Here is a 14,280-nt window from a genome sequence, read left to right on the forward strand (position 1 = left end):
AGATGCATTCGGGTACATTTTCGGTATGCGTGCATTTCATTTTGACCGAAGCGCCCTTTTACATTGTATTATTCTGACACACGAATACCGAACACCGAAAATGCTTTACGTCCTATTGTTCGCGAAGTTGCCAATTTATATCAGAGCGAACCCCCGCCGCCATCGCCGGAAGATAATAGCCCTGTAACGCCTTACGTTATTTATGGTTACAACAGGCACGCGGAATATATTGCTAATTAATTTCCGCACCGACGATATTCGATTGAATCTACCGCGTATGTAGTATTAATTCGCACTGTGATCCCGCGTACTTTTCCGAGGAGATTCGCGGTCGATAAATCATACGCGACAAATAAAAGTATTTGTCGTCCATCGACAATAGTTTGTTTATTTCGACGACAAAGTTTAACTTGCACGTCCGGCAGTGAAACGATTATTTTTTGTCCCATATAAAACCGTGATATTTTGTTAATCGCCTTTTTCAATAACATACTACAAAATTAATTCAGGTAAAATTATTCGATATAATTAGTAGACGTATATATCGATTCAAGCTCTTTGAGAAGATGTGAAAAAGCTATCGTTATAAACGTATCACCGGGTATACCAATAATACGACGATGGTAATTGTGACGTAAAATCACAATTACTTTCCAACGCAAAAATCCCCCATCATCCTGAACGATTATTAATCAAATGTCAGGACGCGATCCGGCTTTCACGGGAGTCCCGAGTTTATAAGAGCAGAGCAGCTTATCTTTCATTTACCGTCTCTCGCAGGGTAACGAGAGTTAAACCGGCTTCTTCCTGCCGTGATCGACCATCATTTTGCGCGTTATATCTCGAGGGGGTCTTATAATTAATAATGGCGACTTAGTTTCTGCTGGAAAATTATTAGGTGTATGTATATCTACGATGTCTGCGATCAACGTGACGATCGATTTGTTATATCCTTCTCTTTGTATCGGAACGCGATTCCCTGTCAACGTTGCGTTTGTCGCGTTTCAAAGCGACCGATATATAATTTGAAAGAAATAATTGCATCTTTATATAAGAAGGGAAAGCGATTATAGAGTGCGAGCTGTATAATACATACTCTGACCGATGTATTTTAAGCAGTTTCCAACATTAGACGTCGTCGTTTCTGGAAAAGTCCTCTCGGATATGATATACGCGAGACTGATATACGTGTACATCTTTCTCTTTTTGCTAGCGAGATTCACATCTCGCTTCTGACGAGTCTCGCGAAAGATCAGACACGTCGATAGAAACTCTTCGTCGTATGCGCGTATGAAAGATCGCATACATTTTCAAGCGACGTCAATCATACGCGAATTTATTGGGGCTCCTTACTCTGATTAATCGAGATAATCACACGGCATTGAAGATGAGAGGATTAAGACGGAAGAGAGATATGAGAAATATAATCGATCGTGAGAGTAGGTAACTAAGGTAACTATTTCCCTGACACGCGTCTCTCCTTGTATAATGCGGAAGACTAGAGATATGGGAAATTTGTGGAGAAGAGACGCTATTAGAAAATCCATATATAGCGCCCAGCCAATTTGAAGCGCAAACTTGAATTCGACGCGAGGGAGACAAGTCGGGGAGAAGCCGTTCCGCTTCGCGAAATGCGTCATTACTTATTCCAGAACAGCGCGAAACCTGGTGACGACAGATTTATCGAGTGAAAAATTCACGGGGAAGGATCGAGCGACGACGCCGCCACTGTCTTTCGATCTCAGATTGCCAAATGGGAAAACGTTGTTCCTGTTGCGGCGAAATTGCTCGACCGACGTCAGCCCGGCCGAGGCGAGAAGTTGCACGGCTGCAAATAAATCGACGTGACCGATATTCCGGACTTGATCGTCTAAAGGAGTCCATCTCTCTTGGAAAAAAAGATCGCTGTTTACGGAAACGCGAATAATTTAGATGGGAGCTCTTTTTCCCTTATTCGCGCAATATTTCTCACAAGCATTAATCGCGATGGAGCGCGATTCATGGATCGATTCAGCCTTTGACAAGATGAAAATCAACATCACTTTTATACGAATAGACTGTAAAAATTAAATATATTTCTTTCTATTGTATATGAATTTTTGCGCATATGTAGGAGATAAGTTATATGATAAATGCTTCTGTTTTTATTTATCAAAGTAAACGCTGCAAAAGAAATATAAATAAAAATATAAAACATTGTGCTTAAAGCAAATATTTGCTTTTATATGAGATTACGGAGAATGTGGCGAGAGATAAAACTAGTTAATATGAAACGTGAACGTGTATGCACGTACATGATTATTTATATTTACGCAGACAGCGCGAGAACGTTTATAAAAAAAGAATACAAAATAAATGTTTTAAGCGGTAAAAACAGACAAGATCGCTCATACGAATCGTACGCGCGATGCGTTTTTCCTGGCGATTGTTATTTTCAAACAAATATAGCTTCCGTCTCTTGCTAACAGCATTCGTTTCACAATTACTCATCTGGCTATCTAGAATGTATCCGATAAGCGAGCTTTCCTGACAGCACGTTAAAATGCCGACGTTTTTTTTTATTTTTTTTATTTAAATGTATCCGGCTCGTCTCTATGTTGGGAACGCTTGGCTCTCTCTCTTTCTCTCTTTTTTTCCTCTCCGTGCAACATCCGCAACGATTGTGTTCGAGGAGCATGACGAGTGGGTGGGATCGCTATGTGGATATCGTTAAGAAGCAGACAGACACGTCGAATCTCTCTGCGATTTTGATCGTGCATGGGGACCTTAATGGACGCGCGTGACCAACCGTCCTTTACTTGGCGCGGCGCGCTGTCAAAGTCGTTGACACCGGAGGAGCCGAGATCATTGATCGCGCGTGTCGTTTGCGCATACGAGAGCCACACTCGAAACAAGCCCAGCGTACACGGTGTTTCAGCAAAAAAAAAAAACGATCGATACCTCGTGAGGCCGATAGATCAAAGGCGAATAAAGAGTAACGTACGCGAAAAGTACGTGACGGGGAGAATCGAAACTGTAAATTGTAATACATGACTCGTGACTCCTATTCGTTCTCACGTCGTGTGAATACCGATACGTCAAACGTGGCGTATTAATTTGGATAAAAGAAGGAAGTGATATTTTTTTCTCCCCTACGTTGTACTATGAAATTTTAATGAACGTAGATTCGGCGAAAGAATGGAATATCCAACTCTGTTGATCTTGCGGTCTTGATTTATTGATCTATGCAAATCAAGAATAATCCAATAATCTCGAGTGAGACGAATAATTCTCGTTCCCATATGCGCGTGAGAGGGAAACTGACTCACTCGCCACTAGTCAATTACATAAATTGAGGTCCGCGTGTTACATTAATTAAGCGTTTAATTCTTCGTTAATCCCACGGAAGGCTGCGTCACGTCTTATAACCCTTGGCAAAGACGACGTTTCGACAGCGCTAGATTTCAGGTAATTTAACAGCGTAAAGGGGCCCGGAGGCGCGGATCCGCGAGGTGAATATTACGCTTTGAATATTTTAACGTACCTTAAAAATGGAATTTCCGATCCATGCTTAATTCAATTAGCCTGATTTACATAAAATTATCAGACGCATTTGAATTTTTTACAAAGAAAATTAAATTATTTAATTCAATTGATTCAAATTTCAATTCTTCAATTGAAATTCGGTTAAAAGGTTATTCGATTAAAGATTTCGTTATACATATTAGAGAGAGAGAGAGAGAGAGAGAGAGAGAGAGAGAGAAGCGGCTGCTTTTGAAAGGACAATAAATTAATAAGAGAACTTAAATATACGGGAGAAAGTTAGGGTCTTGAGACGCAGTACGCCATGCCACAGCGTTCGCAGTATGTTTACGACAATTTACGATGCCCTTTATAATAGCGAGAGACAGGTAAACCGCAATGCTCAAGTTTTACTAGTGGTCGCTTTACATCACTGGTCAATGGACTTTGCAAAAGGTCCAGGACACAGGATGTTTTGCGATCGAGAAATATTTTAGAAAGACTAACTTTTTTTTTTTTTTTTCGAAATATTCATAGATATTCTGTATCGAAAGTTTCAGGAATTTTTTCGTCATAAAAATTTCTCGAAAAATAAATGAAAATTTAAACAAACGTAGATAAAAATAAAGCGTTCGTTATTCATTTATATTCGCGAAAGCGAGATTCCCTTTGAAAAAGCCCTTTTGCGTATTCAACGTAACGTATCTTCGTTATTAAAATTCGTGGAAATGAAAATTTTTGCGAATGAAAAATCGACTGAAAATTCGCGAACAATATTCCGAGTACTTCTCCTCTAGCTTCGGGGCATTTTATATGAACGCGACGCGAGCCACTCGGTTTTGCGTCTCGCGCCCCGAGAGATGCAAAGGGAAAGAGAGGCGCATTTTGCGCTATCGTATCATCGTACGTCCGGTGGCTCTACGGTAAAATTTTTGCGGCCAAAGCGCATACACTGGACGTCACGGCGTGACCGTATATTATGTTACCGTGGAATTATTCAATTTTAATCCCGCGTCACTGTGCTTGCGCGACCGCAAGATCTCCCATGCGCTTGACATACGTCTTTTCCTTTTTCTCCTGTGGCAGGAGCTCGTTGCCACACACGTGCACCCGTCAGACGATCACGCAATACCGATGGAACGTGCGTACGGATATAAATAATCGTTAAAAATATTGCCTTTAAAAAAAACAAAAAGAATGAAAATAAAAGCGCCAAGTTTGTCGAAACTTTATTATGTAATTAAAACTTTATTGCTGTTTCTCTTTCAAAAGTAATGTAACATCGGAAAATCGCGCTCGGGTAAAATAAAAATTATCCATAGTATTGAATTGAATTTTTTTATTATTTACGTATGATTTAATTTGTTTGTACGATTAAATATATCGCCTGCGAAATCTGTATTTATCGCTTTCAGGAATCCTTGGAAACTGTCCCGCGGTGCAGCCACCGGAAGGAGGGATAGTGAGGGAGAGGATTCTTCAGAACGGTACTCTGCAGGCTATATACTCGTGCGAGCAGAGCCGTAGACTTAAGGGTCGCAAGGTGATGACTTGCACCATCGACGGTTGGGACCACCCTATTCCGAAATGCGTGCCTCGCGGTGAGATACCATCTCCTATTTCAAGCGAGTCGTGCCTCTCTCTCATCGGAATTAATTAGGAACGCGGAGCGCGCGAGTCTAATATCAATCTCCTTACACGATTACGCATCGCCATCGCTTTGACTCAATTGACGTCCTTTCATTCGCGGAACGTATTCATTATGATTAATGTCGCTAATTATGTCGATTCGAATATCCGCATATTGCATCCTCGATAATTGCAACTTACGTTGCAACGGTATCGTTGGGGAAAATTATATCGCTTTTTTAATAAAAAAGATATCTCTCTGCTGTGCGCGAAGGACATTTTTTACTATTTAAGACAATTATTTCTTCATTATTCTCGTATAATGTCTCCGCGCATAGTCCATGGCGTTATATTACTAATTCGATCGACGTAAGTCAATTATTCGCATGAAAGGGACTTAACTCCTCGTCAACCTGGCTGTGAAGCCTCGACGCATATGTTCAATAGACTGACGGACAAATCCGTTTAACGCGAGACATCGAGCTGTCGAAATAAAGGGGACTCGTGGCACCAAACTCGCTCTTAATACTGTAACAGTGAACGGCGGTTTGCTTACTCAATCGAGACGATCGAGCTTTCAATCGATAGATAGAGATGGTCGAGGGACGACTAAATTACCTACTCTATTATTCGATGTTCCGTTCGTGATCTTATTGTTAATAGAATCAAAGAAATAAATTCAACCTTAAGATAGACGTTAAATGAAGATAGTAAAAAAATTAAAAAAGGATATCTGAAAGAGAAGAAAATAAAAAAATCGCGCTTTACGAAATTAATGAATGCTATCTGTATAGTTCTATCGGATTTCAATATCGTGTTATAATCTAAGTTGGAGAATTGGAATTACATATATTTAAAATCGCGGTTCTCTACGAACTATATGTCAGAGAGTCTCGAAAGTTTCGAAGAACAATTTACCCGTTCCTATGATTTGTGGAAACACGATTTTACCGTGGAGGATTCAATTTTCACCGATGCTCAAGTTATCGGCATATCTTAAGCCGGGGGGGCTGGCACTGCTCCCGATACTGCGGATATATATATATATATATATATATATATATATATATATATATATATATAGAATGTCTCTCCTATTCTTCGCGCTCCCTCTCAAAATCTTGAAGAACCAATGAAGAACTTCTTTAATTGAATAAGAAAACGAAAAGGGAGCGAACGAAAAGAGGCAGGGATTATCTCATGATTGCAACATTTACTACCGTATTATTAAATAAATTAATCTTATCTTTCTTTCATATTCAAGTACGAAAAATCTTGAGATATCAATACAGTATTCGGATACTTAAACTGACGATTATAATAATGCGGATTGCGCGAATGAATCTGACCATCTCTATCTCGCTGCCCTCCTTCAACATCGTGGACCGGCAAACCCGATTGAGATTCCGGGGAAAATTTGCGAGGGGTGGCATTTCGGAGTTTCAGGAACGCGTCTCGTTCCATCGCGCGTGCTATCGGGCGACACGATATCCTCCGACACGGCATAGCTCGCATTCGCCTCGATAGAGATGAACCGCCAAATCATATATGCACCACGCACGGATTATACGCACACACGTACATTAATATATATCTCGTGGATTTGGTCAGGACGCACGCTGACGAAACATTAAAAGAGCCTATGTTTATTCACATGCGGATATCTATGAATTACATCGCAATACAGGAGATCGAAAATTGATGATAAGACTAATATCTATAAAAGATCGAAGGATCAAAAGTCTCATCAAAAATTTTTTTACACTTGATTGATTAACGAATCGGGGATATATATTCTTTTGCAATATTTCGTGTCTCTTGATTAAATAGGAGCGGTGTAAATTTTCATGGAGACTTCTGACTGCTTTTGACGGATCAACGTGAGTCAAAAGTATTCTACTACTTTGTACGTCATTCGTTTGATGCAGGAACGCGTAAAGGTTTCATTATTCGACAGCGATCTCATATGTACAGTAAAAAAGTATGTATCCCCGGCGCGTGAGACCATCGTATATATATCCGGCGAAATTAATCCTCGCGTCTTCCTCCGCGCGCGATACGCTACTCGAGTATCTCTGGAAACATTTTTGCTCGGTGAATTATTCTATTTAAAGTTCATTCGCGATGAGCCGCGTATGAATGACGAGAATTTAATTAAAATTCCCTTTAATTACAATCAAGCAAAATGAATATTTTATTTATCGGTTTAATAAGCGTATATTGAGCTATTTCTTTCCTCACCTGCGAATATTTAAATTAATTAAATTACACTGACATATCGCTAAATATATATGTTATTATTACATTATTCAATACGAGATGCGACAAGCAACTTAGCCATATATTGTATAGATAACAACGTATTTCGACATTTCGGTAAAAATTTCTATCTCGGTGATCAACCGATCGTTTCGGACGGGAGCGAGCTGCAAACCGCGAACGGTCTAAAGGCGTCGGATAAAATAGATGAGTTAAAGAAGCGCAAAAAAGCAAAAGACGGCAAGAAGAAAAAGAAAAAAAGGAAGAAGCCAGCGCGCGAAAAATCCTTGTCAAAATCATCTACGGCGAGAAGGCTAAATGAGACTGTGGTGTCTCAACTGGATATCAGCTGTTTCGCGAAGACTCTCGGAAAGAAACTTATTAAGGCTCCTTCGATCGAACACGCTTATCTTGCCAAGTACGCCAGGTTGGTATTCGCACCAAAATAGTTTTCATTCCAAAATGATGGAAAAATAAATTTTGATGAAATTGGCGAAAAATATGTCATTTTTTTTAAATTATTTTAATTTTTTTACAGCTACTGTGTACATTTCTATCCGCAGTTCTTTTCAGAATGGTATTCATAGAAACTCGGGATAATAGGATGCATTGTTTTGTAGAAGGAAGAATGTACTGCCACCGTACAATCGATACCTCGTTGCGGTTTACGAGTGCGCGGATGGTTACGTGTTCGTGGATTCGACGACGGATAGGCTTTTTTGCAGTAACAGCACTTGGCTCGGACGTCGTCCGAAATGCGTGAGAGAAAATCGTAAGTCTAATTAGAAATCTTTTTCACCTATTTTATAATAATTTTAATATCATTTTTTATAATAATTTTAATATCATTTTTTTTTTTCAATATACAAGTATTAAATGTATGGTATGTTTATTGTCTTAGAACTGCCGATCGAAAAGGTGAAACGTTGCGATCAGGGTATAGGTGAATGCGAACACGTGTGCGAGGATACGCCAATCGGTATAAAGTGTTCCTGTTTCGATGGCTTTCGAGCTAAAGGATCCTCTTGCATAGGTAATCCATATGTCTTACGTAGTGCTCGCGTATGTAGACTTATGCATCTTCAACATTCTCGTATTTTTTGAAGGAAAATCAAACTCACACACACGTATCTCGATATCTGATATTTTCGTATTGAAATTCGCGTATACCCTTTTCTCGTATCGAGTGTTCGTCCCTATCGATTCGTTTGTATTCGCCGTTTCCGATATTCCTTCAATGTCCCATTTTTGCACCACACATTCACCGTTCTTAAATTTATCCGATCTAAACGCGAGGGAGAATAAAGCGCGATATTCGTAAGCGGGACATTCGTTTGGTGAAAATAATTTTCGAATACATATAAATATAGCGAGTATAATTTTAATCGCTTTCGCGAATAAATGTAGGCGTCCGCGTAAACATTGTCTTAATAATAGGATCATCGGTTTTGGCATGTATCGGATTATTTAAGAGTCGTATTGTACGCACATCGCGGCCGAGATCGAGTTTAAAAGCTGTTATCGGCTCGGATATTTCTATACGTTTACCGATTTTCTGTTTTCGCTCTATCGGCTTGCGATATGCGGTATGTTTGCGAATCATATCGCGTTTGTTAACTCGATGATTGCATGATAAACGCGGCTCCGTTATAGCACTCGATTTCCCAGCGTGTGTGTATCGATAATGTACAATAATCGCTATTAAATTTCTCGCTGCGATAAAATGATGATAAATATCGATACGTCGCTCGATCATAAATGAATGTTTCGAAGGAAACAGTAGATCGTTACACTATAAATTTTCAGCGGCAGACGTAAATTTCTTATTCAATTTTATGCGTAGCTTCGTTATTTTATCAGCGTCAAAGTTGCATAAATTATTTAATCATGGCAAAAGCTACATATATAAATCTTTAAAGATTTAATTAAATAATTTCATCATCGCGCAGTTATAAAGCGATTATTGGCCGATCCTTCTCTTTTCTCCTCAATATTTTTTTAGACATCGACGAGTGTGCGGAAGGCATAACGAAATGCGCCGATATCTGTCGGAACGAACCTGGTTCCTACTCCTGCGAGTGTCATCGTGGTTTTCAGCTCGGGACCGACGGTCACTCTTGCCAAGGTTAATTATTAGCAAAGAGATATTCTTGAGAAATATATTTTTGCTAATTTATCGATTTAAATTTATTATTTAAATTGATTTTTATTTGTATCTTTTTTTTATATTTGTAAATTGATTTAACGTTAAATTTAATGTTAAAATTAATTTGACCTTTTTTTTATTTGTAATTTAATTTAATTTTTGGATTTATTTTTTAATATCTTTCTTGATTTAACGAAACACGAAAGCGCGTTATAAAGCGCTTGTATTTAATAAACGGGACTGTGTCGAGAACTGCACGATACTATACATTATTACACAGATATCAACGAGTGCCTGTCGAACAATGGACATGGGCCTTGTCAAGGCAGTTGTCGCAATCTCGTAGCCGGCTACGAGTGCAGCTGCGCGGATATTCCTGGATACGAATTAGCTGCCGACAATCACACTTGCGAGGATATTGACGAATGCGCTCTGAATAACGCAAATTGCTCTCACCTGTGCTTGAACACACCTGGAAGTGTCTTCTGTCTCTGTCCGGATGGCTTCTATCTAACTAATGATTGGAAGACTTGTGAAGGTGCACATAAATATTTTCTATGTCACTTTCAATCGATTATATTAACTTCCAGCTATTTTCATTTTTATATAAATTAAAGTAATTTTATATCGATTAAAGCGATTTTAAAAAAATTTAATTCTATCTCATGCAATCTGTTTGAAAATTATTATAAATAGAGATAGATATATAATTTCTTTTCGTTAAATTTAGATCATAATGGAAAAGTTTACTGATAAAATTATCTGACATCTTTCTTATTTGATTAAAATTTTACTGACGTAAGATTCTAATTCTTATAAAGTATTATCTTTTTTATTCAGATGTTGATGAATGCAAAACGACGCCGGAGATTTGTACAGAAGACACCGAGTGCGAGAATACAGTGGGATCTTACAAGTGCATAAGTAAAGTACATCCAAACATGGTAACAAAGATCCTCCGAGAAGAAGATTACGATAACGAGAGCGAAGACGATAACGAGGACGACAGTGACGACGACAATGATTACGGAGAGAAGATTACCGAAGTTCCGCAGAATCCGCACAAGTGCGAGGATGGCTTCAAGAGGAATGAAAATTTCGAGTGTGTCGGTAAGCGTTGGTATCCGATAAGATAAAAGATTTTAGAGACAGATAAAGTTTTATCATCTTTCGTACACGAGTTATTAACATTATCTCTCGCTTGACATTCTTTTCAGATATAAACGAGTGCGACGAGAATAAATCGCACGGCTGTCAACACGAGTGCGTCAACGAGCCGGGCCGCTATCGTTGCACCTGTCATGATGGTTACGAACTCGGAGAGGATGGTGCGACGTGTAAGGATGTGGACGAGTGCACGGACAAGTCTCACGCTTGTTCCCACATCTGTCTTAATATCGTCGGCGCGTACACGTGCGAGTGTCCTCCTGGATTCGTCCTAATGAAGGACAATGCGACTTGCGAGGAACGGAGAAACTGCACCAGCTTCAAGAATCTTTGCTCTCACATTTGCGAGGATACCGAGGACGGGCCGCGATGCGTCTGTCCGATCGGATATCAGCTGTTGGACGATCGAACGACTTGCTCGGACGTCGACGAGTGTCTGGAGAACGAGCACGATTGTTCGCACGAGTGCGTTAATATCCCCGGCAGTTATCATTGCGCTTGTCCGCGAGATATGAAGCTTCTCGAGGACGGTCTCACGTGCGGGCATTTCACGTGTTCTCGAGGACTTAGACGGGACGACGACAATGGTGAGTGCCAAGACATTGACGAATGTCTCGAGGGCGATCACGAGTGTTCGCATTTGTGCCTTAACGAATACGCGTCCTACCATTGCTCGTGTCCTTCCGGATGGATCTTGGAGGACGATGGTCTCACTTGCGCGAAGATCGATCCTTGCTCCAATTCCTCGTGCTCGCATTCGTGTGTAACGATAGATACGAGTTATAGATGCGAGTGTTCTACCGGTTATTCTTTGGACGTGGATGGCAACACGTGTAAGGATCAGGACGAGTGCGAAAACGAGATGGCAAACGATTGCAGTCATGATTGTAAGAATCTCGAAGGATCTTACTCATGTTCCTGTCCGACAGGGTTCGAGCTTGAAGAGGATAATCGTACATGCATCGCCGTCATCCAGGACGAGTGTACAGAGTCTCAAGAAAATAACAATTGCACCTGTCCTACAGGTTATTCATATTCGCGTAAAGAACGCATCTGCGAGGATATCGACGAGTGTCAGGACGAACAGGAACATAAATGTTCCCATGATTGTATTAATATCAAGGGCTCTTACTTTTGTGAGTGTCCTTCCGGTTGGCATCTGCAAGAAGATTCTAGGACTTGCGAGCAATTGTCGGATGATCCTTGCGCCCAGGATCACGGTTGCTCACACACGTGCGAGCAAAGCGACGGACGGATTCGTTGTGGCTGTCCAGAAGGACACGAGTTACAGGACGACGAGAAGACTTGCCGAGATATAGACGAATGTTCTGACAGATCTCACGCATGCAGTCACGCTTGCATTAATACCGAAGGAGCTTATCGTTGCGAATGTCCTTCGGGATTTCAATTAAATAACGATCGCAAAAACTGCGAGGACATCGACGAGTGCTCGTTCGAGGATACAGGCTGCTCGCACGGATGCTTGAATACAAACGGCACTTTTAACTGTACTTGTCCCGAGGGATACGAGCTGCAGGACGACGGCAGGATCTGCGAAGACATCAACGAGTGTATCCAGAATAACGGAGGGTGTTCGCATCTGTGCGCAAACACAGAAGGAAGTGTCGAATGTGCGTGTCCCGACAATTACAAACTGTTGAAGGACGACGGCAAGACGTGCGTCGAGATAAACGCGTGCTCGATCGACAACGGAGGATGCTCACATTTCTGTCATCACGAGAACGGCCTGGCATCCTGTTCCTGCTCACCCGGAATGATTTTATCGGAGGACAAAATGACGTGCGCGCACGAGAACGGGTGTCTGAATGAAAATAATGGCGGTTGTTCCCATCTGTGTTATTACGAGGACGGAAATGTCACTTGCGCCTGTCCATCCGGTATGATCCTGGCGGAGGATCAAAAGATTTGTGTACGAGAAGATGGATGTAAGATCGACAACGGCGGTTGTTCTCACTCGTGTCACGAGGACGAGGACGGTAACGTGACATGTTCGTGTCCCGATGAAATGATCCTATTGAAGGACGATGACACTCTCTGCGTCCGCAGAAATCTATGCTTGGTTAATAATGGCGGATGCTCGGACATTTGTTTCTTCGCGGAGGGCTCCATCGTCTGCGAGTGTCCTGACGGTTATCGTTTGTCACCGCGGGACAATGCAACTTGCGTGGACATCGACGAGTGTCTGGAACTGCGTGACAATTGTACTCATCAATGCGTAAACGTTCCCGGCAGCTTCGATTGTTCCTGCAACATCGGTTTCACGCAGAATCTTCGGGATCCTACTCTCTGCGACGATATCAACGAATGCGAGAGCGAGAACGCGGGATGTTCACATTCATGCGTGAATTTCGTAGGTTCCTTCCAATGTCTGTGTCCAGAGGAATATATTTTGGAGCGAAATAATAGAACTTGCATTTTGATGGACGGTTGCAAGCGCGACAATGGCAATTGTTCTCATTACTGTCATCGGGAAGAAGATCCCGACAAAGTTGCAATCTCGAACATCAATTGCTCTTGTCCGCTCGGCTTCCGCCTGAAACATGATCTCAGAACCTGCGAGGACATCGACGAATGCGAAGAGTTTGAGAACAACGTAGAATCGAGCTGTTCTCATACGTGCGTAAACACCGAGGGTAGTTATCATTGCGAGTGTCTCGCCGGTTATATCCCGATGCCGGACGATGAGAAAAAGTGCGTGGACGTGGACGAGTGTCTGACCGATCACAATTGCACCCACAAATGCGTAAACACCCCGGGCGGCTACACGTGCGCCTGTCACGAGGGACATTACTTGCACGCTGATGAGTTCACCTGCCTGGACATCGACGAGTGTCAAGAGCGGAACGGCGAGTGTTCCCACGTTTGCAACAACACCGTTGGCGGCCACTTCTGCTCCTGTCCGATCGGCTACGAACTGTCCCAGGACGAGAGAACCTGTGTCGACATCGACGAATGCGCGAACGACAACGGTGGTTGTGATTATACGATATGCGTCAACACCCTGGGATCCTTTCGCTGCGAATGCTTGGCAGGTCACGTACCGCGAAACGGATCCTGTCGACCGTCCGATCCTTGTCAGGACGAGCGTAACGGCGGCTGCGAACAGATTTGCGTCGCGATGAACGATACTGCGGTGTGCTCGTGCGAAGAAGGTTTTCAAAAGGGCGGGATCGATGGTTCCGCGTGTCATGACATCGACGAATGCGAGGGAGAGCACAGCTGCGATCATCTCTGCGTCAATAAACCTGGTTCTTACGAATGCAAATGTAAAGAAGGATTCCGGGTAATGAATTCTACTTGCGTCGGTGAGTGAGACACGTAAAATATGTTAGATTTAGAATTACATTTATTTTGGAATTTGCTATTGTTAGTATTTTTATCGAATGGATTTTTATTTCTTTAGCGAGATATTATCTTAGCAAGACATTCGTGAAACGAGAGTCGCGTATAAAACAATAATATAAAAAAGAGAAAGATGTATTTTAATTTATTTTTACAATTTATATTTATATATTAACCGTTTAATTTGTTTTTAATAATCTCGTCATCAAATTTTC

At 41.4% G+C, this 14,280-nt stretch overlaps 1 protein-coding gene across 1 annotated transcript in view; it reads left to right on the forward strand.

The window, feature by feature from the left end:
• The window catches only part of LOC138935123 (fibrillin-2), a 33,741-nt gene that overhangs the window by 4,253 nt on the left and 15,208 nt on the right, over positions 1 to 14,280 (forward strand). The window contains exons 2-9 of the mRNA XM_070299537.1: positions 4,917 to 5,102; positions 7,483 to 7,816; positions 8,010 to 8,161; positions 8,291 to 8,422; positions 9,392 to 9,514; positions 9,816 to 10,073; positions 10,376 to 10,645; positions 10,753 to 14,028. Coding sequence (XP_070155638.1) covers positions 4,917 to 5,102; positions 7,483 to 7,816; positions 8,010 to 8,161; positions 8,291 to 8,422; positions 9,392 to 9,514; positions 9,816 to 10,073; positions 10,376 to 10,645; positions 10,753 to 14,028 — 4,731 coding nt within the window. The remainder of the gene's footprint in view (positions 1 to 4,916; positions 5,103 to 7,482; positions 7,817 to 8,009; positions 8,162 to 8,290; positions 8,423 to 9,391; positions 9,515 to 9,815; positions 10,074 to 10,375; positions 10,646 to 10,752; positions 14,029 to 14,280) is intronic.

The sequence above is a fragment of the Polyergus mexicanus genome, unplaced genomic scaffold (assembly GCF_030449975.1).
Source record: "Polyergus mexicanus isolate NDT 795.1 unplaced genomic scaffold, iyPolMexi1.0 SCAF_7, whole genome shotgun sequence".
NCBI classification, from domain to species: domain Eukaryota; kingdom Metazoa; phylum Arthropoda; class Insecta; order Hymenoptera; family Formicidae; genus Polyergus; species Polyergus mexicanus.